Consider the following 25,500-nt stretch of genomic DNA (forward strand, 5'->3'; position numbering starts at 1 on the left):
ATGTCGCCCTTTGAATGAATAAGAAAATATTATTCAAAACGACATAGCGACAATGCTACAAATGGCCGAAATGTCGCATTGTCGCGCTTTGGTTAATTTTGCCTCTTTTTGCTTGTTTTAGAGAGGGCGACAATGCGACAACGCGCCAATGTCCCTTCTATGATTCCATGCGATATCTGACTTCTAGCAGAGAAGTGTGGGACTGTCCACGTTAAATGGTCAATGCTGATGGTGGTGTATATTGTGTAATGTCGGATGCTGCTGCTGCTACACTGCAATCGATGGCGGAAGGCTTTGCTCCAGAACAATGATGGATGTTGTAACCTGGATGGGATAGCTTTAACAAGAGATAATTATATTTGTCAAGTTATCGCGGTTTGACATACCTGGGATACATCCATGCTCAACTTTGGGGTCACATGCACCTGAAGACCAGAAATGAAATGAGATGTATTGATTCTGTTTAACCATTCTATGTTCATGTGTCATGACTGCTGTGAAGCATAAGTCAACATAACGCCACCGTAATTAGGGAATCCATATTTATTGTCAAAGACAGGATTTCCGGCTATGATGTTTGGGGGGCATGCATGCATCTGTTAAGGCAAATGTGTGGGTTATTGTAAAGACATGTTAAGTTATGTGATCACGGCAATACGTAACACACAATGACAGATTAACAGAACTGTACACTATACACTTGAACTACTAATTGGAATTTGTATTGGTAACTCTATGAAATGAGTACAGAATAGATTTACTTACTTGCCTTCTTCTTTTTAATGCGCCTAAAACAGAAATGAAATATATGAGAAACAGTTATTCATAAAATCAATGTTATTAAATGTAAAATCCTTCGGGACACTTTTCTTTGCCAACAGTATTCTAAGCTTCCTGAAACCAATAAGTCTCCAGATGACTGTCTTGAGGTTTTGTAAACTAGTTCAACATTGAATGGGAGTAATTGGCAATACTACATCAGCTTCGACTGCAGTATTTGTAACAGGACAGCTTGCAACCCTATTTACAGGCATGTCACTATGAATCGTGTTTGGTGATCAAGATTGCATCTCATAATTATTCAGTCGACATGTAAGTGTATCAAATAAAATACAGTTTGTTTAACTTTCACAACTTATTTATAATTACTTGATAGTGAAAAAATGAAAGCGAAAAACTCAGTGAACACTACAAGGACTAGTACTGGAATCTGAATATGCGAAATGTTTCAAACAAATATAAAGCATACGCTGAGCATGTACATCAACACATGTAAAATGTATAAATCAGTCTTTCATTGAAACCTAGCATTGATATCGCTAAGCGGGCATTTAGGTCTCCACATAGTCTGTAATGTCTGCCCCAGTTGAATGAGTTCCGACTCGTCTTCTGTGTAGTCAATCTCACAGAGTCTCTGGGAGATCATGTCATCCTTCAGAGATCTGATTCTCATGTCAGTTTGCAGATACTTCCTCTTCCTGACAGGCCCTCTGCAATGTCCTTGGATCTGCTGGATCTTAACCTCAGCCACTGACTCTTCGTCCTGAGTGAGACGTACGGGCTCATAGATGTTCGGATGGGCTTTGTTTATTTGTTTATTTTGTGGTGCCAGCCTTCAATATTGTTGTTGGTAGTAAGTCCATCATTATGAAAGTGGTTCCACATAGACAGTGGAGCACTAGCGATGGTGTGTACCCAAACGTCTTCAACTTTGTCCTCGGGCACAAGGGAGAAGTGCAGCCGCACAAGGTTGGTTACATCCTCATAACGTTTGTATTCAGTTGCTAATCCGATCTTTTGGACACGACGCCAGATACTGTATGCAGTGGAAAAAACAACCACTTATCTGGGTCCCAGGGAAGACCGCAGCAACAGCATTGTGTGACGGTCTTCAACGTAAGTGACAAGATTTACATTTATAGCATTTGATTATTTGCATGTTTCGCTTTACCATTGAGCATTAAGATATTGAAAAAATACAAGAAAGACTTATTATGTTTACTTCGATGCTTTAGGTCTCATTTCCAGGAAACCAGATGTTGCCGCTGATGGTCCTGGTAGATTGGCGTGGAATCACTCCACACTGAGGTGCCAGGACCACAAATCATGTCGAAGGCTGGCATGCAAGACTGAGCCAAATTGGCCAGAACCATCCCAATATATATAGATTCATTGATCTTATTCGGAAAGAGCAGAGGCACACTGAGACGACAATAGTTCAGATTATACATGGTGTTAAGCAGGCCCTCAGGAAGAAGTGTCGAGGCCTTGATGATGACATCCTGCGTCGGAAGATTCTACTTGCAATTGATGTCAAAACTGCGATGGAATTTGCTGATTCCATGTCAGTTAGTTGGACTTTAATTGTAATGTTAATCAGTGCTAACATAAATGTAGTTAATGCAGTGCTATGAAGTTCACTCCTCATTTTTTCTTGTAAAGTTTTGATTCGTTTGTATGAGTGTGTGTGTATATGCATAGTTAATATAAATTGCATATTTTTTAAAATAAGTACTATTGAATATGTTACTGTGTTGAAGGATAAAGGTTAGCCACAACTTTGTCTCAGAGGCTTATACTGATACGGTCCCCCAGTAATCCCTTTGTATTGCTATTTGACATCTCTGACTGAACAGTAATTATGAACAAAAGTTGCCTGCACAATGAGGAGACCCCGTGCACTAATCTATCGGAGGTACTCCACCTTGTGTATTTCCCTCGTGATATTCTTCCCTGGTGATATCCCTGAATTTGACGATAACAGCCAAAGGATGCTCTTATCAAGACACAATTCACTTTTAACCTTGACCCACTACACTCTCGAGAGGCACGTCCGAACAAGCTTGTCAGCATTGTAAGTGTAATGAAGAGTGACTATGACTTTTAGTTGAGGTGTGTCTTTTGTCACGATTAATGGGATCGTATGTCTAAGATGTCTGACGTGGCTGATGCCGTCACCCTGTCCCTGATGTGTGGATCGATGTTCGAGATATGAATCAGTGGATTGTCTGGTTGATTGTCAGCTAGTATTTGATTGTGAATGAATTAAGACTACTGTCATAAAGCTGGAATATTGCTAATTATAGCGATAAACAGCAAATGAACAAAACAAGCAACTTGTTAGAACTTACCATATGAAGATAATCACAGCACAGGCAAAGCCCACAAGGATAAGGACAAGTATTGTTACAACAACTGGAATGACGATCTGGGATTTGCTTGTCGGTGCCTCACCTGTGGTAACGGTTGTATGACTGCTATAGGTAGTACCTGCACAGTGATAAGCGCATTAATGGGAACGTGAACACATGCAAATCCTCAACATTTTATTGCAAACAAAAGACACGAGAGCGGTTAAGCAGGTATTATATATCTTATCCACACATCGTAGAAATATTTTATACATGACACTCTGAAAATTGTATATCTATCAAAGGACAAAACAGCTTTTGAGTCAAATGTATCAAGATTATATTGCAAATGTCATCTTTAATTTGCCATCGTTCGCATTATACGTTCACCTTCCTTTTATCGTATTATAATGTTTCAAACTTCTTAACCTTGATGCACGACGGTACTCTCTTGGGAAGTCTCACAGAAGTCACCCATGTGATTTTCTATACAGCCTCGAGTGCAGTGCCCATTGTGCTGATTACAGGTGTGGTCTTTGCAATTTCTGCTGCATGGTCGATCACACAGGTCACCGTACACTCCCACTTTGCATCCTTCAAGGCATTTTCCAGTTTCTTTGTGACATTGCACTATGCTATTTGGAAAAGTTTTACAGTTTTGAGAACAATTTTGACCACAACCATCTCCATATTTTCCAGGCTCACATTTCTCTTCACTATGTACAGTCTGACCTGAAATACGTTAAAAGAGATGCACATTTTCAAGTTTTGTCATTGCACAGAGTACATGACATGTCCCTTAAGACATTCTTTAATGTAAGGACAATTAGGCCAGAAATCTGAACGTAAAATAATTAAGTGTGAAACCAACAAGAACGAAATTTTTCACAAAGGAATTTAACAATAAGATTACCCTAGCTTACAAATCAAGCCAAACTAATGCAAAGAAATTACAATAGCACACCGAGTTAAATGCCAGTACAAATAATAGCAAAATAAGATAAATGCAGTGCATATATAAGTAGACACAATAATGGCAGCATTGGTCAATCTTCCAAAATAGGCCTGTACTGGGAATTCGGGCTTTGTTCCGCGACGCAATCGTAGCGCTACCACAGATGGAAACGTCTGGAAAACGTTTTGTTACCTAAGCGCTACGATCGCGTCGTTTGACAGGGGCAGAAATTACAATAGCACATCAAGTTCGACGACAGTACAAGCAGTGCTTATGTAAATAGACACAATGATAATAACAGAGGGTAATCTTCCAAAATAGGCCCAGGATGGGAATCCAGGGTGAAAAGGTCTACAATGCTGGGCTTTGTTCAACAACGTGATGGTAGTGCTACCCCAAACGTAAGTATGTTTAAGTCTGGGAGAGTTTTACCTCTGACCCTAACCCTTACCTAAGCGCTATGCTCGATGTTTGATAGATAGTATGGTGGATTAGATATTGCTGGATTAATCTATGCAGTTCTAGAAACTTCCATATTACCCTTAGACTCCCTTTCTATATATAGTAATTATCACACAACTGCCTTCAACTGATCTTCGCAGACAAATGTTTTTAAAGTAATCCTCTCTCACGACTTGCACCTCTCTCTCTCGCTTCGAATTTAGTGGAACGAGTGTAAACTTTTTTCCATAGGCTCCCTTGTCCATTCGCCCGTACACTCCATTCTGGTCTCCTTAATCATCCCCTGACATATCTCACGATTGAATGAGCTCCGATCTTAACCCTTTTGAGCACATCTGGGAGACGCTTGGTCGTCGTGTGCAACAAAGGTATCCTCCTGTAGAGAACCAATTGGAAGCTGCTTTACACGAGGAATGGCGTAAAGTGCCCATTCAGAGGATCAGGAGGCTGACAGGGGGTAAGAGGAGGAGACTGCTGGCTGTCATATAGTCACATTGACTTTAAATCGTGTAAGACACGCAAAATGACATTTTGAATGTTCACATTCACCAATGAATTCAACATTAAACATTCCAGGACCATACTTGTACAGATATTGTTTTGTATGAAAATCATTGGGGATTTTTAAGTGAGCAATTATCATCATAAAATCAATGGGGATTCCAATCATTTTGTCGTTTTTATGAGTCAAAGGATCATACGGGTCAGAAAAACTCATGTTTTTCATTGTGGTCAACATGAGAGGTTTTATGTAGATGTTGAAAACCTATGATATCATTCAATATGTCAAACATCACAGCGGGGGCTGGTCCACGCTACCCCATTGCTTCTTGTCTTGCATGAGAGGTATTTCTTTCCATCCAAGGTTTCATCCAGAATATCGATGTTGTCTGCTGTGAATAAAACAAATCTGTTTGGTATGAGGTTTGGTGGTATGACAAACCCAGTGGTGTGATTCATTGTTTTCAACGTTGATTCTGCCAAGGATGTGTCAAGTCGCACGACCTGCTTGCAACTTGATGTATGTCCTGCTTTGGGAAATAATTGAACAAGATCTTTAGATTTCGTAACTGGATGAGGTGTACATACAAATGATTAAGGAACATCTGGACACTGTCCGGTATACAATTGACGGCACTTTGTTCATAAACCCCAACACCAGTATGACATGGTGTGTCTATCAAGTCACCCCGAAGTTTCAAAGCAACATGAACTAATTCATGGAAGATGTCTTCATGACGGTCGTAAATTGGCCTTGTCAGATTTTCATCAGCCTCTGCTATTTGAGAGCGATTTAATCTGTGGCGATTACATTGTACCAAGCAGGTACAAGTAACGTTTGGCGATCAGTAGAAGATCCATATGTCTGCACAAATGTAATCAATTCTGCAACGTGAACATGAAGCTTTTCCCTGAATGGCGCCTGTCGATTTACTAACGATTCGGTAGTGGAAGTGTTGGATTTGACTGCTAGTTGTTCGTACCGTTTCCAGACATCGCTCAGCCTGAGAACATGAACATTATCTGCTGCATAACTCAACTCAGAGATGAACCATGTCATTGGTGGGCCTGTGGTACTGTCATTAGCATTATTAAGACAAGACAAATGGTATTTAGCTTCGGAGACAATTAGGCCTTTTACATCAGCAAGTTTACAAGTCAAGCACTGGTCAAATCGAGAAGCTTCCATAATATCAGAGTTGGTGTTTGATATCATCAAGGAAAAGAGATATTGTTTCAAGTTAAATTCTTGACAAAACATACATTTCTTCCAGTCAATGGGGTTTGAACATGAGGGTTCACTTCCAAACTGAAAATGCAGTTTATTCTTCATTTTATTGTATTTTATTTGCCCTTATTGAAAGTAGATACATTATTCCATTAAGAATTTACGAAAATAAAATGTCAAAGGAGGAATACTTACAATAATTGCACCAGCAAGGAAGATGTCTTAACATGTCTTAGAAAGGCAACCATCAAAAGTAAACGACCATTCATTTTTTTGAATTGTCAAACTACCACCTATTGTTTAAAAAAAACACATTCAAAACAATTACCACTGCGCTCAATAATATTTCATAATGTGTTGCTGACCATATGAAATATCTAACAGCTAAAACATTTTGTTAACAACGTATTCCTAATAATCTATGACAATTTTGATAAAATACATGTAACAAATAATTCTGGGATGAAATAATGTTGTTAACGAAATCCAACTGAACTATTGCTGTTAATGAAAGGCAGTTCTGTACCTTGTGGTGACAACAATATTAACATTTTACTTGTACAGTGGTCATTTATACATCACAATATACCGATGTAAGCATTCAGTATTTTTCCACCAAAAAGGTGATTTGGAGGCCATTTTGTTCTTTAATTTTGACGTATTAAACATTTTTTTTTACAGTTGGTATACAATTTATTGGTGATCAGCACCCTTTAAATGTAAAACAGAGGCAGGTTTTAAAAAAAATGAAAATAGATATACAGTCACAGGTGTCGTACAGTCACAAATGCCTCAACTTCCTCTATTTAAGCCTTTTTCCAGAAACGGGCCTAGTCTATCTTGCACCGCGCTGTTTACCGGCGACATGGTGACTGTTATGTTAGGAACTGTGTCCTTGAGGCCGACCGTTTTGGCGGCGGTGGAGTGATGGTTTAGGGTGGGATAACGAGTGCTGGGCGTACACCTTTGCTTGTCATCAATGGAAATTTAATACTGTTTCTCCAGCAGAATGGTCCAGAATTGATCTTCCAGCAGGACAACGCCAAACCTCATGTCGTCAGAGTGGCATAGCAGTTCTTGGCGCATCATAATGTTAACGTCCTTCCCTGGCCCGCTTAATCCCCAGATATGTCCCTGTCGAACACGTTGACGTCTGGGACGAAAGGGAGAGGAGACTGAGACGCTGCCCAAATCCCCAGCCAGGCTCCAGGAACTCCAAGTGCCTCCACAGATATGGAATGCCATTCCACAAGATTTCTTTCGACGTTTGATTGGCTCTATGGGGTGCAGGTGTCAAACATGCATCAATGCTAATGGTGGACATACACGTTACTGACTATGTGAATTTCGTTTTGACCATTCTTTCACTGTGACCTCATTAGAACGTGCCATCTGCAATCCTATTCTGGAATAATTTTCTTGAAATATCAAGAAAAGGTCTCATCATGAAAATAGCAGTTGTTTATTCACATATCTAACGTCGTCAGTCACAATAACTTTTGCTGTAGAGTATATTTTGGGTGCAATTAAAGCTGTGGATCGTCGCATACATTGCAAGTAGGGGACTGAGAGAGACAATACATATTCAATCATATTACAATGTTACTTACTGCATAAAAACACAATTGTTCCATAAATCCACATGTCTTTGCGATTATATTTCCTTTGGAAGATCACCTGTAAAGAAATTAATTGTATTCATTACTGACACAAGTGGCTGAGATGTGCTTCATGGTAAGTGAGCATAGTTAGGCTGTTTGAAATTTAGACGCTGTTAATAGTTGTTCGATTTTTTTTCGTAAAGCGTTAAGAAACAGACAAGATACTCTGTGCGTAATGCTTGGCATCTTTAAAGAAATTGTGAGCCAGCTGAAAACTGCCTGACATCTGATCGACATAACAATATATCGAATGGAGTCTTATGAATATGTATATGCTTATTCATTCAATATATCAATTGGTTGCCATAAATGATGGAAATTGATTTTCCTATACGACAGCATACGACATAAGTAGACAAACCGGATACGTGTTGGTAGTGTTGCAAATTATAAGAAATGATGGAATCATACAAAATGAGAAAGGACATTATGGCCACATCCAACAGTTTAATTAGTTCTTAGATTCCCATATTCTATTGCTTTTTGTTTGTCTCTTGTTTTACGCCGCACTCGGCAATATTCAAACTATATGGCAGCCGTCTGAATATAATCCAGTCTGAACCAGTGATCATCGTAGTCAATCGAGCTACACATTTGTGATGCGATGACATGTGTCAAACAAGTCAGCGAGTCTGACCACCCGATCCCGTTAAGCATGGGTTGCTGAAGATCAATTCTAACCCGTATCTTTACTGGAACTTGACGGACGTGAATTGTGGGAATTTGAAAATACTGCTGAAATTGAATTGTACATATCCTTTAACTAGCGAGTGGTTTGGACATGTCAACGCTAAATGACGGTGTATTGAGAATTAGGAAGAGAATTGCTTTCTATGGATAATGATACATAGTGGTGAAGAGTAAACTGTGTTCTTGTCCATTCTTTGAAATTCATTATGCAATTTATCAATAGTTGTGGTATTTCATACGTCTTTCCACAGACATATTATTTCATTAGATCGTGCATTCTCCGAAATTTGGTGAAGTTATGTCAAAACCTTATCCAACATTTTAAGGTATTCCTATCTTATTAATGTTCCATCTGAAACACAGATATTGTGTTCTTTGGGTAAGTTTGAACGGACTGGAGATGCATTTCATTGAATATCAAAATGCGAAACCTTGTCAAGTGAACGTTATTCTTATACGAAATGGCCGAGTATGGCACAATAGTTTAAATTATTAAGAAATAATAAAATACGTGCACTAGGAAACTTAGCATATTTCTCGGAAATATAAATACAATGAAAAATGAAATAATTTGGAACGATCAGAATAATGTTGTAAGGGAGGAAATAGCATAGCTTGTATTTTGTGGGTACCATTCTTGTTGAAATAAAGTTAACAGTTTAATATTCTGCCATCTCAATATATTATTTTTATAAATATAAATTGATTATATTATAGAAAAAAGACGAGTAGATCGTTAAACGTTTGAGACAAACACGCACCTGGCGAATCATTAGACATCATTGTTCTGTCCATGAAAGGATGTACAAAATCTATGACCGAGACACTTCCTAATAAATATCAGTGCGTGTACAGTTAATAAGAAAATGTTTGCATATACATTCGATAAAATATAGTAATCATTATATTATGTAGTAATATAGTCAGTATGTACTCAAAGATCACTAACCTGTCTATATCAGATAACAATCATGCATATTACACATCACAGGAATTACATACACCTTGCAGATGTGCCTGTTTCATCTTCTAACACTTATGTAAAGATTCAACATACAGTGTACTCAACAGAAACATTCAAAGGATAAAAATAGCTTAAAGTATTGTACGGATGACTATGGAAGAAGGCAAAATATACATACAGATATAAGTTTCATGAAAACTATCTGAAAGATACGCAAAATATACATCATAATATTGAAAGTGAAAGCAGCAGGATAGGATGATTGTGTTTACACTTATTCAACCGACCTCCATTTGAAAGACGCTACCAAACATGTACAGCACTCACAGACACCACATCCGGTGATCGATTTTATACAAAATGGCTTGTTCACTGATTTCGGTACCCAGGCTTTTGCGATTGACCTTTCCTTGATAGCAGGGATCGTTTGTAGATTAATTTGTGATGAGGGTATTGAGACATATTCTGACTCTCTGCTTAATGTTCATTGCAGCCAGGGGCGGTGGGGTAGCGTAGCGGTAAAAACGTTCGCTCGTCACGCCGAAGGCCCGGGTTCGATTCCCCACATGGGTGCAATATGTGAAGCTCATTTCTGGTGTTCCCCCGCCGTGATATTGCTCGAATATTGCTAAAAGCGGCGTAAAGCCCAACCCACTCACTCACTCATTGCAGCCAAGAAATTTAAAGTTAAAATTTAAAGAAAAATTTAAAGTCACATCGGCAATATTTCAGCCATATCGTGACTAAAACAAGTTTAGAATTCACCATAAATTCATGTAAATTATAACACCTGTCATCGAAGGACAGTAAAACCAACTAGAATATCATAGTATTAAGAAATAAAACTAGCATCTCTCTTTAAACTTGGATTTTAAATTAGGACAATACAGCATAAACATTCGCTATAGGTCGCCAACAACTGAAGGTAGATAACCACGCCAGGGACCATGGGGACTTACAGTGCTTTTGCTACCTGCATGAACCCTAGTGGATTTACACCATACCTTCAGCCGCTGGCGATTGTAGGACAGTTAAGCCATAATTTAAAACAACGAATATGCTACGATTAAAACTTCGGTGGAGCGAAATTGACCTTGCAAGTTTTGGGACTTACGTACCCTCTCCAGAGGACAATAATTTTACTGTTCTTTAACCCCCTTTGAGGATACAGCCACTAGTGAAACAGTGATCTAAACTACCAATTATAAAACCTTATCTATTTACAAAACATTATATCAAAATTGATTTAACATTTTAAATTATCAATGATTAAATGATAATTAACATTATTAAAAAGGCCCTTTACTGTTTTGATATTACAATATTTATCCCTTATGATGGAGAAGTCAATCAGGATATGCTTGACAGTGAATCTCTCATCACAAGGGATACAAAACGGAGGCTCCTCGCCTGCAGCCAAGAGAAGAAGTCAACAGACAATCACCACAGCAGCGCAGCGCGGACAATTTGACAATGACATATGAACTTACCAAACCATAGCATCGTAATGTGACATGTTTTCGCTCAACGTATACTTCCTCTGAGCCTATTTGAATGGCATTTGTTTCTGATATTTAACGAGATGTGACTTCACCAGGATCTAGTTTGTCCCGCTACCGCTCCAGCGACAAAATACTCAAAATCAAGCTACAAAACATACGTTACTAAGACATAACTAACAATTCCATCAAATAGTATTTAAACCGTTTGAATAACGTTTTAGTGCTGTCAAAACCTAAGTGATAGATAGTGCGCTTGGTAGTAATATCGGCTATCTTCGAACGTTTTTTTGCGAGGTTCAGCGGACGTGGCACAAGCCAATGAGGCGAGCAATAATATTCCAAAGTGTCGAGGTCGCGCTATGAGCTTCGGTAGCTAACGATACGGACTTTCGCTTCACATATTTTTATACTAAACAGACCCATGAAGGTTCGGGTTAGAATATTGATCTTCAGTGCCCATGCTTGTCGTAGGAGGCGACTAACGGGATCGGATGGTCAGGCTCGCTGGCTTGGTTGACACATGTCATCGGTTCCCAATTGCGCAGATCGAACTTCATGGTGTTGATCACTGGATTGTCTGGTACGGACTCGATTATTTACAGACCGCCACCATACAGCTGGAATGTTGCTGAGTGCGGCGTAAAACTAAACTCACTCACTTTTATACTAAACATCTGAGTAAAATGTCATTGCCTTGGATCTCTCAAAATTAAGCCAGTCGAGTAAAACTCATAAAACCATAAAGTAAAACAAAATACCGGTTTCATCGGTATTATAATGGAATAAACTAGTGTAAGCTCGCTTACCAAAGTGCGTACCACTTGATAGGTCCAAATCAACGAAGTTTCTGTTCACAGCAATAGCGTCCCGGTTGACTGCAGTTATATTTGTCACGTGCTTCAAGCTTTCCTCGTGCGTCGTGACCCGGAGGGGGGCTCACGGTAAGGGGGCTCACGGTAGGGGGGCTCTGTGAGCGGGACTGTATGACCTAGACACTGTGAGAGACAAATATGTCCTTGTGCTTGTGTGAATGAATGCCCCGTAACTCGTTGGACTGATAACCACCAAAGCATTCATAACGAACTTGTAACTAATCAACTTGAATATCAAGTACAATTCAGATAACTAAACAACTTGAATATCAAGTACAATTCAGATAACTAAACAACTTGAATATCAAGTACAATTCAGATAACTAAACAACTTGAATATCAAGTACAATTCAGATAACTAAACAACTTGAATATCAAGTACAATTCAGATAACTAACCAACTTGAATATCAAGTACAATTCAGATAACTAACCAACTTGAATATCAAGTACAATTCAGATAACTAACCAACTTGAATATCAAGTACAATTCAGATAACTAAACAACTTGAATATCAAGTACAATTCAGATAACTAAACAACTTGAATATCAAGTACAATTCAGATAACTAAACAACTTGAATATCAAGTACAATTCAGATAACTAAACAACTTGAATATCAAGTACAATTCAGATAACTAACCAACTTGAATATCAAGTACAATTCAGATAACTAATCAACTTGAATATCAAGTACAATTCAGATAACTAAACAACTTGAATATCAAGTACAATTCAGATAACTAAACAACTTGAATATCAAGTACAATTCAGATAACTAACCAACTTGAATATCAAGTACAATTCAGATAACTAACCAACTTGAATATCAAGTACAATTCAGATAACTAAACAACTTGAATATCAAGTACAATTCAGATAACTAACCAACTTGAATATCAAGTACAATTCAGATAACTAAACAATTTGAATATCAAGTACAATTCAGATAACTGAACAACTTGAATATCAACCATGGACCCTCTTTAGAATCTTCTGAATCACAACAATTCACAATCACCTATTTTTACACAACTTGATGTATGTGACACTGAATTAGGACACCATAGACATACTAACATCATAGCACTAAATGATCTTAACACACGATTTTCTTGCACATCTTTACTTCATTTTATACATGTAACAACTGCTAACAGCCCAGATATATTTGTTCAACCCCCTTCCCCTGAAAGTACTCTTGAAAATTTTAACAAATCTGATAAATTGTTACATCTATTAAGTCTATGTTGACTTCGAAACTGCTTAGACTGTCCAGAATTTGTTGATGTGCTAGACGAAAATGACATAATAGGTTTACAAGAAACCAAAACAAGTGAATTATTGACCTGGATATCCGAAATTACACATTGTATCTACAGCATGGATCAGGATGTGTGAACAGATCGGGCGGGTTAGGTTTAGCTGTTAAAAGTAAACGGTGCACGACAATGAGCAAACCCATTTAGTTTGTAAAAGGTAGAGCAGATGTAGGCTACTGCACGTGCATTACATGACGATGAAATTGATTCCGCGCGTAGCTGTACACGCCTTGCTTATAAGATTCTCACGTCGATGTAGCAAGTCGCACTACACTTGATCGCGGACAACCTGAGTCCCCTTCCCTAACAATGGTAAGCGCTAGTGGGCGGCACTCATACACGCTAATACGGTGCTCAACTTATCCTTGTTTGCCAGCAATAGTGATCTTGTTCTTGGTGTGATATACATACCCCCTGAATGATCAAAATATTCTGCCGAAAACCTCTTTACTGATCTTGAGCAAACAATTTATAATCATGCCAGTGAAACTGAATATCTAATATTGCTAGATTTCAACGCAAGAACAGGTAATGTGCAAGATTACTGTTTATTTGATAAGCATATCATTGATGAATTTGAACTCGACATGGGCGAAATGAGAAATGAACTTGACCCTGAACTTACTTACGGGTTTACATTTGTCATTCATAAGACACAATGAGTGAGTGAGTTTAGTGTTAAGCCGCAGTCAGCAATATTCCAGCTATATGGCGGCGGTCTGTAAATAATCGAGTCTGGACCAGGCAATCCAGTGATCAACAGCATGAGCATCGATCTGCGCAATTGGGAAACGATGACATGTGTCAACCAAGTCAGTGAACCTGACCACCCGATCCCATTAGACTAGAACTGATGAATGAGTACAACAAAAGAATAAACACCCATTACGTAACTTAACAGTACACGTCATAGCAGCAATATCATCAAATGTGAAAATACAAGAAAAGAAAACTTGTATAGGAAATCCAGTATATGTGTAACCATCAATACAAAGCCAGCAGGGAAATACACCGGTGTTCAAACAGGGGTTGCAGATTTCGTCATTTCTATCTGACACGTAAACAAAATTATTTGCGTTTGTATTTACAAACAAGAAAACTAGTAAACCGATAAACAGAAAAAAACAGCAGACCAGTTTAATCTGCTTGGAAAGTGCAACGGTGGAAGCCAACACTCTATAAATACACAGAGTATAAAGCAGATAGATAGACGTATCTATTAAATATTACGAATAAGTTATTTATTTTTTTATTCGAGTAATGCCGAATAAGATAATATGTAATATAGTGAGGGATAAATGCGTTTGAGCAATGATATATTATATTTACAAGTGTAAAGTAAATTTACAGTACCTAAGTCCTGACACGTGCTCGAACAACGACAAAGTGAAATTCACGTGCAAACCGTGACAGTGACAGAGTGATGACGACAGAAGCTGTGATCAATGGATACCCCAATTCAAAGGTAATTTGTTTCATGTTTCACTAATATATCACATTTGGGTACTAACATCCTGTAATTTTGGTACATCCTACGTTGGTGCAACCTCAAGACCAGTCACCATTAGGATCAAATAACATCAGGTCTCAGTAAGAAACAACGACTCTAAGTCCGCCATTGCTGATCACCTTAGCGCCAACCCCAACCACAACATCAGTTGGAACACCAGCAAGGTCATAGAGAGGAGCCAGACTAACTTAAAAAGTCGGAAACTACTTAAAGCTGTGCACATAAAGAAGATTTGACATGCTATCAACAGAGATGGAGGATATTTCATCCCCAAGGTCTATCATCACTTACTGAAATAAGATCATGTAACTCACTCAAGCATTGTACATTATCCCTTGTGTAATATCACTTCACTGCTCTCTTTATCCCCTATTTACATCATTCTCTACTGGCCGCCCATCAACATCCTTAAAGGAGAATACGAGTGAATTGCAATACTTTGCTGGGTGAAAGATAAAGTCATCAGAAACATATTCCCAAATTTTTCAATTACAAATTATGTATAATTATGTTTTAATCGCGAAAATAGTTGCTGTAAATCTCAGCTTCGGCCATTATGCATATTTCGCTGGAACCCACGTGACCTTTCCGCTCGTGACGTCAAATGTGCCTGGAGTCCGCCATATTGCCAAAGACCAAGCGCTACAGTAGTACAAATCGTGTTGTTTCTGTCGGGTTTTTTAAATTGTACGATGGTGTATTGCGTTGCCTGGGGGTGCACGGCATCATCGAACATGGGAAAGAACCACCATTTCTTCCGTTTCCAAGTGAAATGACAGATTTCGGCATGTATACAACCATGTACATCTCCTTTACTGGCTTCCAATCAACCTACTTAATCCTGCATACAGTCCATTTGGCTCAAAAGCGGACCGATGAATTGCAATCTAACTCGAAAACTAATAAAGATAACATACTCAATGAAACGCTGATCATAATCTAAACATCAGACCCACTCTGTGAGGTTTTTGCAGAATTTTGTCCTAAAAATAAGAAAGTTGTTTAACAATCTATCATTAAAATATTGACACAGTTCACTGTTTGTTACGAGGGAGAAGAGCAGAGAAAGCGACAGCCAGGTGTTCGAGAAGCACGTTCACAGACAACGTTATTTATTCATTAACCTGTGCTGTGCCGTCTCCATCCGCTTTGCTTCTATATCGATATCTTAAGAACATAAAGTAACTCGTGTGAAGTTTCTTTTTCTCGTTTAGCATATATTGAACCACGTGGTAGATACTTCCTGGCATAGTTTCGATAGTTCCAAGTTTCCACGTACCAGAGATAAACCGTATGTCTATTAGATAACTCCTAATACACTAAATGATTACAGATGGAGTAGTTTTCAGATTTTAAACGTGGATGATTTCATTAAGCCACTATAAAAATGTATTGGTATCTATGGCTTCATCGCAATATTCGACAGATCTGAGCCTAGTTTAGGACAGTCGACGGCGGCTTTGAGTTGATAATTTTCTTTACACGTATTGAAGAACTAAGTCAGGCACAAACTTTCTTCCATCACGTGAGGTGAAGGATGACCATACACACTGCATTGCTTTTTCTATAAAATGTTCGCAGTTACAAAACATTTCATGCTCATTTTCATTTTCCTGAAATAGAGACTCGGGTTTGACATTCCAGAATAGATTTACATCTGATTATAAATTAGCACAGTTGAAACTAATAATAGTTTCATCTCTGATAGTGTTGCATTTCATTTCCATTGAATTATTTGAAGTTGGTTCAAATGTAAATGCAAGGACGGTGGGGTAAAGAGTCCGCTCGTCACGCCGAAGACCCGGGTTCGAATTCCCACATGGGGGCAATGTGTGAAGCCCATTTCAGGTTTTCCCCGCTGTGATATTGCTGGAATATTGCTGAAAGCGGCGTAAAACCATATTCACTCACTCTCACTCACTCAAATGTAAATGCCACGACACGGACGTATGTTTTATATCAATAAGTTGAACTTTGTCTATGAATTTTGACCCTATTCACGACAGTTACTCAGTCATCGTGTGATGTGGACATTCTCCATTAAAATGATGCGGTCTGATATTTTAAAGCTTATAACATAATTCTCTTTCGCTCGTCAGCTTACATTGCCCTTGGTAGTAGGGCCTACTGCATTGCGCTGTGCATAAATTATATATCTACACACCCACCACGACAGACATGACTAATACAAACTGCTCTCTCTCGAGGAAATCTTTTTTTATTGCACAGGTTTTCATTTTCACCATTTGCAAGGTGATAATACAGCTGTAATAATTTACAATAAATATCCTGACGCATAACACTACCACAGGGACAGAAACTGGATGGAATCATGTGTAGCCAGGTCAAATGGTAAAACAATATGAAGAAAGCTAATTTTTCTACACATTGAAACCTGCCTCAATTGACATGTACATGCTGCATGTGCTGTAATCATTATATACTATAGTATATATAGGGACATTTTTCCATCTCCTCATAATCCACAGACTTGATACTGCGAATATACAGTGTTTTTGCTAAAGTGGTCAAACATGTTATGTTTGGGTTTTTTTCCTCAGTAAAGTACATATTCTTTTAAACTATAGTTGTTTTGTTTTTCTGTATTTTTTGGTGTTTTTTGTGTCTTGTTTTGTTTTTTGAATGCAATTTATTGCCAGCTGATATATACATACGTTAGCACTCAAGCGTGTATACAGACACACATGACGAACATACATGCACTAAATGGACGCTCTCGAGGAAATCTGCTTGTATGATATTGTCGACAGGAAATTTAATAATGATTTATTTATCGTTTACAAACCAGGATGTCCTGTCGTGATCACAAACGTGGTGACAATATCTTTCACGCAGTCTTTCAGTGTTGATGACGGCGCAGTGTTGAAATATTCGGGAAGGTTCATTCTTGTTTTGTCTTCTTTATTGAACTGGTTTCTATAGTGTGTTACAAAAAATTGAAAGAACTCCCGTACAGACATATAATTTTATGCATCGTGTCATAAATGTATGCAGTAGGTATGTGCAGAATACACTAACAAGAAATTCAAAGATTTCAGTATGGTGGAGCTGTTATGGGTGCACATGAAAGTTTATGAAGAAAATAATTTAATATTCTTTTCACACATGATTAATTCTGTACATTTAGGACACACAAGAATGAGCAAGTCTAGAACTATGGTGACAGTTGCTCCCACCAACATTTTATGTGACAGAAATGAATGGTGTCTGATGTCGCTATTCAATTCGCACTGTAGCCACTGGGAAAATGCAACAGTTGATTCACTGTGCCATGATTGTTAGTAATTTTTATATGTACCATCTCTTCCTATAGTTGGTATTGACTTTATTTGGTGATGGGGCCACAGATGCTTTGCACAGAGTATTACACATTAGAATATTACAGAAATCAGAGACACTGATGACAATAGAGACAATAACTGTCAATGGCAAAGAATCAACAAGTGATCATGGTGATAGAAACGTATGTCGCAATTTTAATGCAAGAAAAGTTACTTTCGAAGATTAGTTATTATTTCATTATGCGATAACAGCAGCTGCTTAAACATGTCGAGAGATGGAAATTCCCAGTGATATTTAGGGATACGATGTTTTCTGATATCGTCGTAAAATGCACACTCTAAGGTAAAGTGGAACTCAGTTTCTATCACAGGAATAACACAAAGAGGACATAATCGCTAATTCTAATTAAAGCCTTATATCATATTTGATGGTCGGTGGGTATTACAGTTGTTAAAGCGTTTGCCCGTCACGCCGAAGGGCCGGGTTCGATTCCCCACATGGGTACAATGTGTGAAGTCAAATGTCTGGTGTCCCCCGTCGTGATATTGCTGGAATATTGCTGAATGCGGCGTAAAACCAAACTCACTCACTCACTCACTTTATATTTGAACTCCGGAGCCATTAGAAACACCTGCACGTGTCTCGACCAGCTGAACCATGATGACGTCCCCCTACACACCCGTATTGTGGGATCAAACTGGATTGACCGATTGCCGACTGTCAACTACACATATCTCGCCTGTAAGTCATTCAACAGAGAATAGTTTTAATTCTCAGGATAACAAATCGAGATCTGCGTTTGGCGATCAGGGCATGCTACCGTGCAATGGTTTTTCACCTGAACCTATTAATATCGGGCTGGTGGGTAGTGCCTATATTCAAGTTTGGCGCTACCCTCGTTTACAAAAACATACAAATATTGTTTGATACAGGTACGAACGGGATCCACCACGAACATATTTGTAACGTTTATATTTTACTGACTGCAGCAAAATCTCGAAATTGTCGAAAGATCCATGAGGCTGGAGTTTTTGTCAATCATCTGATTACCTGTTCCAATTAAGTCATTAGCAATTAATTATCGTCTCTGATTGTGGTGATATTGGTCATCTAATGGTGGTTTTGGTAAAGTGTACCTCTGGCATACGTATTTCTGAACTGTGTGCTGTTTTACTACGTCTACAACATTTACTTCACAGGATTGCCAGGACAAGGACTGATAGTTGCCAGATGTGAGATACAAGAGAACTAATTTACTCGATCTCAAATATGTAATGTCACGTAACATATACATCTTGTCTGACATAAATGATTCATGTTGAGCTAGGCTAGTTGTGGTAGCAACTGTTAGAATAGGTAATGACGAAGTAACACTCATTACACAATTGACAGTGTAGTGTGAAAATCGATGGTATGTTGGAGAAACAGACAACATTTATGTCTGCTACACGCAGTAAAATGAAGGACCACTTGCTGTAGGAGCTTATTCACTAGTGCCCCTGTACAGTTTTCATAATTGTTCAAGTGGAACTGTTAAAGTGAAGTCCGTTGCAGTTCATTATTTTCACTTATGTCAACCTTGCACGTATTTGTTACAGGTATCTCTGGTGGGCGAGGATTACACCTTTTTGCCTGGTATCATCACTGTTTGAGAGTTATTCATTGACACATGCTCATGATATCGTCGGACGCGTACAATTTTCTTTTTTGGAAGCAATTTGTAATGAATACAGAAAGGATGTTTGGATCATTTTCGGGCTGACAAAATCTACATCTCCCGTCCATTCCCTTGCTGTTTATGTCAACACTGTCAAAGCTGAGACCTGGGTAATTCCATGTCACCTCCAAGAAGCATGTTGTTACCATCATGCCAAAACTGAGACGTGGGCCATTTCCAACTCACCCCAAAAAACCTGATATTGCCATCATGTCAAGTCTGAGACTTGGGCCATCTCCATGCCACTCCCAAGAAGCCTGTTGTTGCCATCATGTCAGGTCTGAGAACTGGTCCATTGCCAAGTAGCCCCCGAGAAACATGTTGTTGTTATCATCATCCGAGTGTAGCAGACCAGACCCCTCCCTCAACAAATTCCTGGCATAAAAACCTGTTCCCATTCCAGTGCATATATCATTGTATTTGTACAACGTTGGTTTTCTATTTGTTACTGGGAATATATTAGGCACGTCTCAAATAACCTTAATAAAGCAGCAACAGTCGACTGCTCGCTGACACATGTCATCGTACCCCAACTGCGTAGATCTATGCTCATGCTGTTGATCACTGGAATGTCTGGTCCAGATTCGAGTATTTACAGACCGCCGCCATATAGCTGGAAAATTGCCGAGTGCGGCGTAAAACTAGACTCACTCAGTCACTCACTTTTCGTGCGTGACGTGTGTTTGTGTACTAGCTACATATCCTTTCGTTCTATACGTGTTTGTGTTTTAGTCTAGGTCTTGATTTGGTTGCGTTTTGAGAAACGATATTATACAATTTCTACATGTGTACGAAAGTCTTCGTTCTTGTGTTGACAAGTACATTCCCTATACCACCGTACTATACACTATACCACCATACAACCAAGCGGGAGTCATTGGATACGTTCTCGCTGGGTCATTACAAATGCAACATTATGATTATTAAGGAAAATGACTGTAGACACATCAGGGCTCCGAGAGCATGTTCACTAGAGGTTACACAACACCAAATGTTTTCCCATAGACTTCAATAGTAACCTTATATTTGTTTATAAATTATCCAAGCTATTAACAGCCATTCCATGTACACATGGGTACAGCCAGACCTTTAAACTACAATAAAACACAATTTCAGGCCAAATTGTCCGGCTCATTTTCCTAGCACAGGAAGAGGAACACATCAACCCCAGTTCCGCACCAAACGTCACCTAAAGGAAAATATCTGTACACACAATAAGCGTAAGTCATGATGATAAAATGACAGCACTAAATACTTAAAATGGTGGCCAGTTTTAATTACTGGATGGATGTGCTTTTAAAAAAGCATAAACATGTTACACTTTTTCATCCAATCACATCTGTCACACGTCTCTGTCTCTTCAGTTGCTTACAAACGGTGCTCCCTCATGAAGCATGTGATTCTGATTTAGTGTAGTGGAACCCAGAGCATGGTATGAATGGTGCAAGGCAAGGTTTGTTATACCACACTCGCTCCTGACAGTGCACTGTTAGTGTTCCGCGTTCATTGAACAACAGTCGTTGGAGCACTGTCAATATATACTAGCCACATAAAGAAACTGTGCACACAGAAAATTCCTTCAGAATTGGGATACAACACAGAAAAGACGACATGATGTAGACACGTTAAAAGCTGAAGTATCGGGCCTCAACAACATGTCAAAGGAACATGAACAATATCCGTAACGATGACGTCAGAAGTTCACAATTGAGTCGGGGGTCACACGTCGAAGTCACAAAGTCAATAACGGGTATGGTCATCATGCGCGTGAAGCACAGCAGTTCATCGACAACGCATAGAGGCTACCAAATTTTCCAAATGAAGGCCTGGGGAATGGTTTGGGACGTGGTAACTGCCGTCTGGAACCTGTGTCTGAAATGAGTCACCCGAATCCATCTATCCCATCTTGGCGTCGTTACTCGGGGACGCCCAGAACGTGTTACGATGGCATTGGAAATGTGCTGCCACCCGTTGTTGGCTCATGTACGGTGCAAGGGAGACTACTATGTGCTCAAATCATGACTTATGTTTACACGCTGCCTAACCTCTCAGTTCAAAACTAGTAATCGAGGCACTTCCCCTCAGACATCAACTTTAACTGACATTTATACTACATATTTCGTGGCTATGTTGGTATGCAGTCACTGATGTGACGAGGGCAGTGTTCCCTGTGGCTCTCGGTGACGTTCAGTACATTCCTCGTATGACGCCATGACGCCCGTATATATATACACAGTGTGGCAGTTGACACGGCCGTTAGGTAGTCACAGTTTAAATATACAAGGAAATATTTCACTTATATTGAGTTGTAAAATTCACATGGTTCGTAATACGTATGAAATACACAATGCCATTTTAGAAAGTGGTCAAATGTAACGTATGTTTTGCTTGGGATTACACTTTCTTCGTAAAGTACAGATTCTAGTACTTTTTGGGTTGAGTCCCATCCGGGATTCGAACCCACACCCTCAGAGTCAGGCACCTAATCGCCAGCACACAAAGTCAGACGCCTAGACCGCTCTGTAATCACAAATATAACATACGTTACGTTCATAATACGAACAATATTTAGCTGTTGGTGTCAGTAGGTTTAATTAGGGCTCCTTGCCTCTAGGCAGGAGACCTGTTGTAATCATTTGGATTATCATTATTATTATTATTTATTATTCCGCCGATTTTTGTACCAAACATAACTCCTAAACCAATGCTCCGAATCACTTACAAAAAATCACACAGATGCGCACCGAGGTGTAAATATTCCCCTTAGCAAAGGCCCAAAAGGGGCGATAATTCAAAATTAATTCCAAAATTTCAACGTTTGACTGCAAATGTCTCAAGAACTAAATGTTCCGACACTTCCAAATTTCGTGTACAGGTGCACAATCGAATACCCAACAATTTTGCCTGGACGGGTCAAGTCGCTAAAACGTACCGTTTGGCAGTAATTTTTGTTTTCAGCTTTTCTGAATAGTTTGCTCCAGTATGGTAGATGATGTCCTGGCGATTCCAGAACAATAATTGTTTTGAACGTAGACCCAAGAACAACTGAGATACAGCCTTTTAAAGGGGGAACTATTTCTTCTCCGGAACTACTTAAAAGGTACATGACCCCCGAGACCCCGGCTGTATTTGGAAGATCCGCTCGCCTGTCAAAACATGTGTTCTGGCTCCGTTTTGGACGATGATATCTAGCCCTCAGATACAATAGACAGAAAGTAAAGCCATGGAGACCTCATCGTTGCCAGCAACTATATTTTTAAAGTGTATTCGGTTTGTGAATCTTTTTTAAAAGTACATTCCTGCTCTTTCATCTCATATTTCTTTCATATCAGCAAACAATCGATCTCGGTCAGAGACCATTCCTTTGCTTGTATCATTTGTGGAGTAACTGAGACCGGAGCTCCATCAGTCAGTTCAGTTGACATCGGGTTGGTTGATAGCTGTTCCCTGTTATATTAAGTGTAGAAAACCTGTAAGCAATTATTTGACACGTCATACGACACGATGTACACCTTACGATTCTTTAATATAATGCTGACTATTAATATAAAAGAATAATAGATTATACGGTGGTGGGATGGGGGGTTGGCGGTGTGTTGGGTGGGGGTCGGGTGCATTGTTAGTGTGTATCTTTGTGCGTGACGTGTCTCCAATGTCCAGCTACAAAGTAGTACGTAGGTTTGTGATTCGATTTTCAATCATATGAGTACTCACTATTCCGGATTTTGTTGTATCAAAGAATAAATACTGTTTTGTGGGTGCAGTGGAGGTGCAGTTAAACCCCAGCAACATCACACTGAACGAAGGAAGACATTGCACACTGTGTAGCTAGTGTACCAGGGGTCAGTGGTGTAGTCTAGCGGTTAAAGTCTTCGCTCGTCACCCCGAAGACCCGGGTTCGATTCCTTACATGGGCATAATGTGTGAAGCCCATTTCTGATGTCCCCCGACGTGATATTACTGAAATATTTCGTTTCGATAAATGTATATTATATATGCAACTGATGTAAGTCGTCATCCATCAACCAAGAAGGCTTGTATTCGGTCTTCTTCAGACCCTATTTTGATACTGAACATCATATTGTGCTGTTACATTACGTCTTCAAGTTCTTCACATCCTGCCTTCACGCTCATCCTCAAATCTAGTGCATGTTTGTACAGCTGCCGTCATTTAGAATCTATCTTTTACATTAATGTTAAAAACTATAATGTCAAAATAAATATATCGGTTTTTCTACAGATTCCCACGTGTAGATTGGACACAGGCTTTTCGTCAAAACGAGTCTCCTGGTGACATACTTCAGGAACATCGTATGTTAATGTGTAAGTGTATGTGATAGAAACTTTCAACAGTCTGTCAGAAGTACTGTCATACAATATTGGTTATCGGTTAGACTATCCAGCAGATTCATGTGGAAATATCCGTGTTTTGAATTTGACAACACTATCAAAATACGTCCACAGCGTTGTCTCGAATGACAGTTAACAGAGTGTGGCGTTATACAACCAACCAACAAACAGTTGGTTACTATTAGAAAATCTCTGTCTCTGGCCATACAACATTGTGTGTAGGGCTGTCAACGAAATTGCCGGGAACGATTTGGAGAATGTGAAGACTCCCCAAGACTTCCCAAGAATGTCAGAAAGGCTACACTTGCTACCTGCGAGGAACCTGGAATTACATCATCCCTTCAGCAGTCAGCAATTGAGACAAATCTAGCCATACATTTTTAGTCAATCCTTTACAATCATTAGGACCGGCCTGTAAAGACGTGATGGGGCCAAACTGAAAATTTCATTCAGAGACACACAACGAGGCAAGTGTGGACAATGTCACGTCTCAAAGTCACGTTAGTACCGGGTCTGTCCACTGTGAGCATTGATACACGCCAGTACACCTCTGCGGGATGATGACGTTAAACGTCGGATGACGTTGGGGGTGATGCGTTGCCATTCATCAAGGAGGCATTGTTCCAATTCCCTGATGTTGACTAGGGGCACAAGACGATTTCTAAGTTGGCGATCGAAATGGTCCCATAAGGCTGTTGTTGGATGACTAGCTGTTAACAGACTTAAAATTTCATCTTGATAACGCTGTGCATTCATGTTTCCTCGAATAACGACGAGCCTCGCTTTGGCGTCAACGCATATTCCGCCCCAAACCATTAAATCTCCGAATGGCCGGAATTAATTAATGCAATTCTGTGCCAAACGTTCACCAAATGTTCCGTACACACGCTGCCGACCATTGCTCTAGAAGATGCAAACTCTTCTCTCGTGAACGCGAACTGTGCCAACGTCGAAGTCGCTTGTTGGCTCGATTGTGAGGTGTCAGGAACGCTCCGCTATAGCGGCGACGTGCACGGATATCAGGTGCCTGTAATTGTCTGGACACTGTTTGTCGACTTATCACGTGCCCGAGTCCCGTCTTTACCGCATCCTAACGTTATGGCGACGTCGGTGGGCGTTGCCCCCTGTCGGTCCATTCCAACGGCTCTCTCTCTCTCGCTAGCTGTCAAGCGTGGTATTTCTTTTTTCTGCTTTTTGTTTCTGTGATTCCAACGTGTCCAGTCAGCAGTTTTATACAGTTGAACTGCACGTGCATTTCGTGCTACGGAACGCAACATCGTTTTGGTAAAGTGCGCGTTTATGCGAATACGTTTGGTTTGGAACATAGGAAGC

At 39.5% G+C, this 25,500-nt stretch overlaps 1 protein-coding gene across 1 annotated transcript in view; it reads right to left on the minus strand.

Annotated features, from left to right (window-relative positions):
- Positions 1–211: 211 nt before the first annotated feature.
- Positions 212–25,500, minus strand: part of LOC124268512 (multiple epidermal growth factor-like domains protein 10) — a 63,157-nt gene continuing 37,868 nt past the window's right edge. Inside the window, exons 2-4 of the mRNA XM_046703494.1 lie at positions 3,132–3,270; positions 766–788; positions 212–324 (exon numbers count right to left, since the gene is read on the minus strand). Of these exons, the coding sequence (XP_046559450.1) occupies positions 212–324; positions 766–788; positions 3,132–3,270 (275 nt within the window). The remainder of the gene's footprint in view (positions 325–765; positions 789–3,131; positions 3,271–25,500) is intronic.

This window comes from Haliotis rubra, unplaced genomic scaffold, assembly GCF_003918875.1.
Source record: "Haliotis rubra isolate DU_JTF1 unplaced genomic scaffold, ASM391887v1 Scf1387, whole genome shotgun sequence".
Classification (NCBI taxonomy): Eukaryota; Metazoa; Mollusca; class Gastropoda; order Lepetellida; family Haliotidae; genus Haliotis; species Haliotis rubra.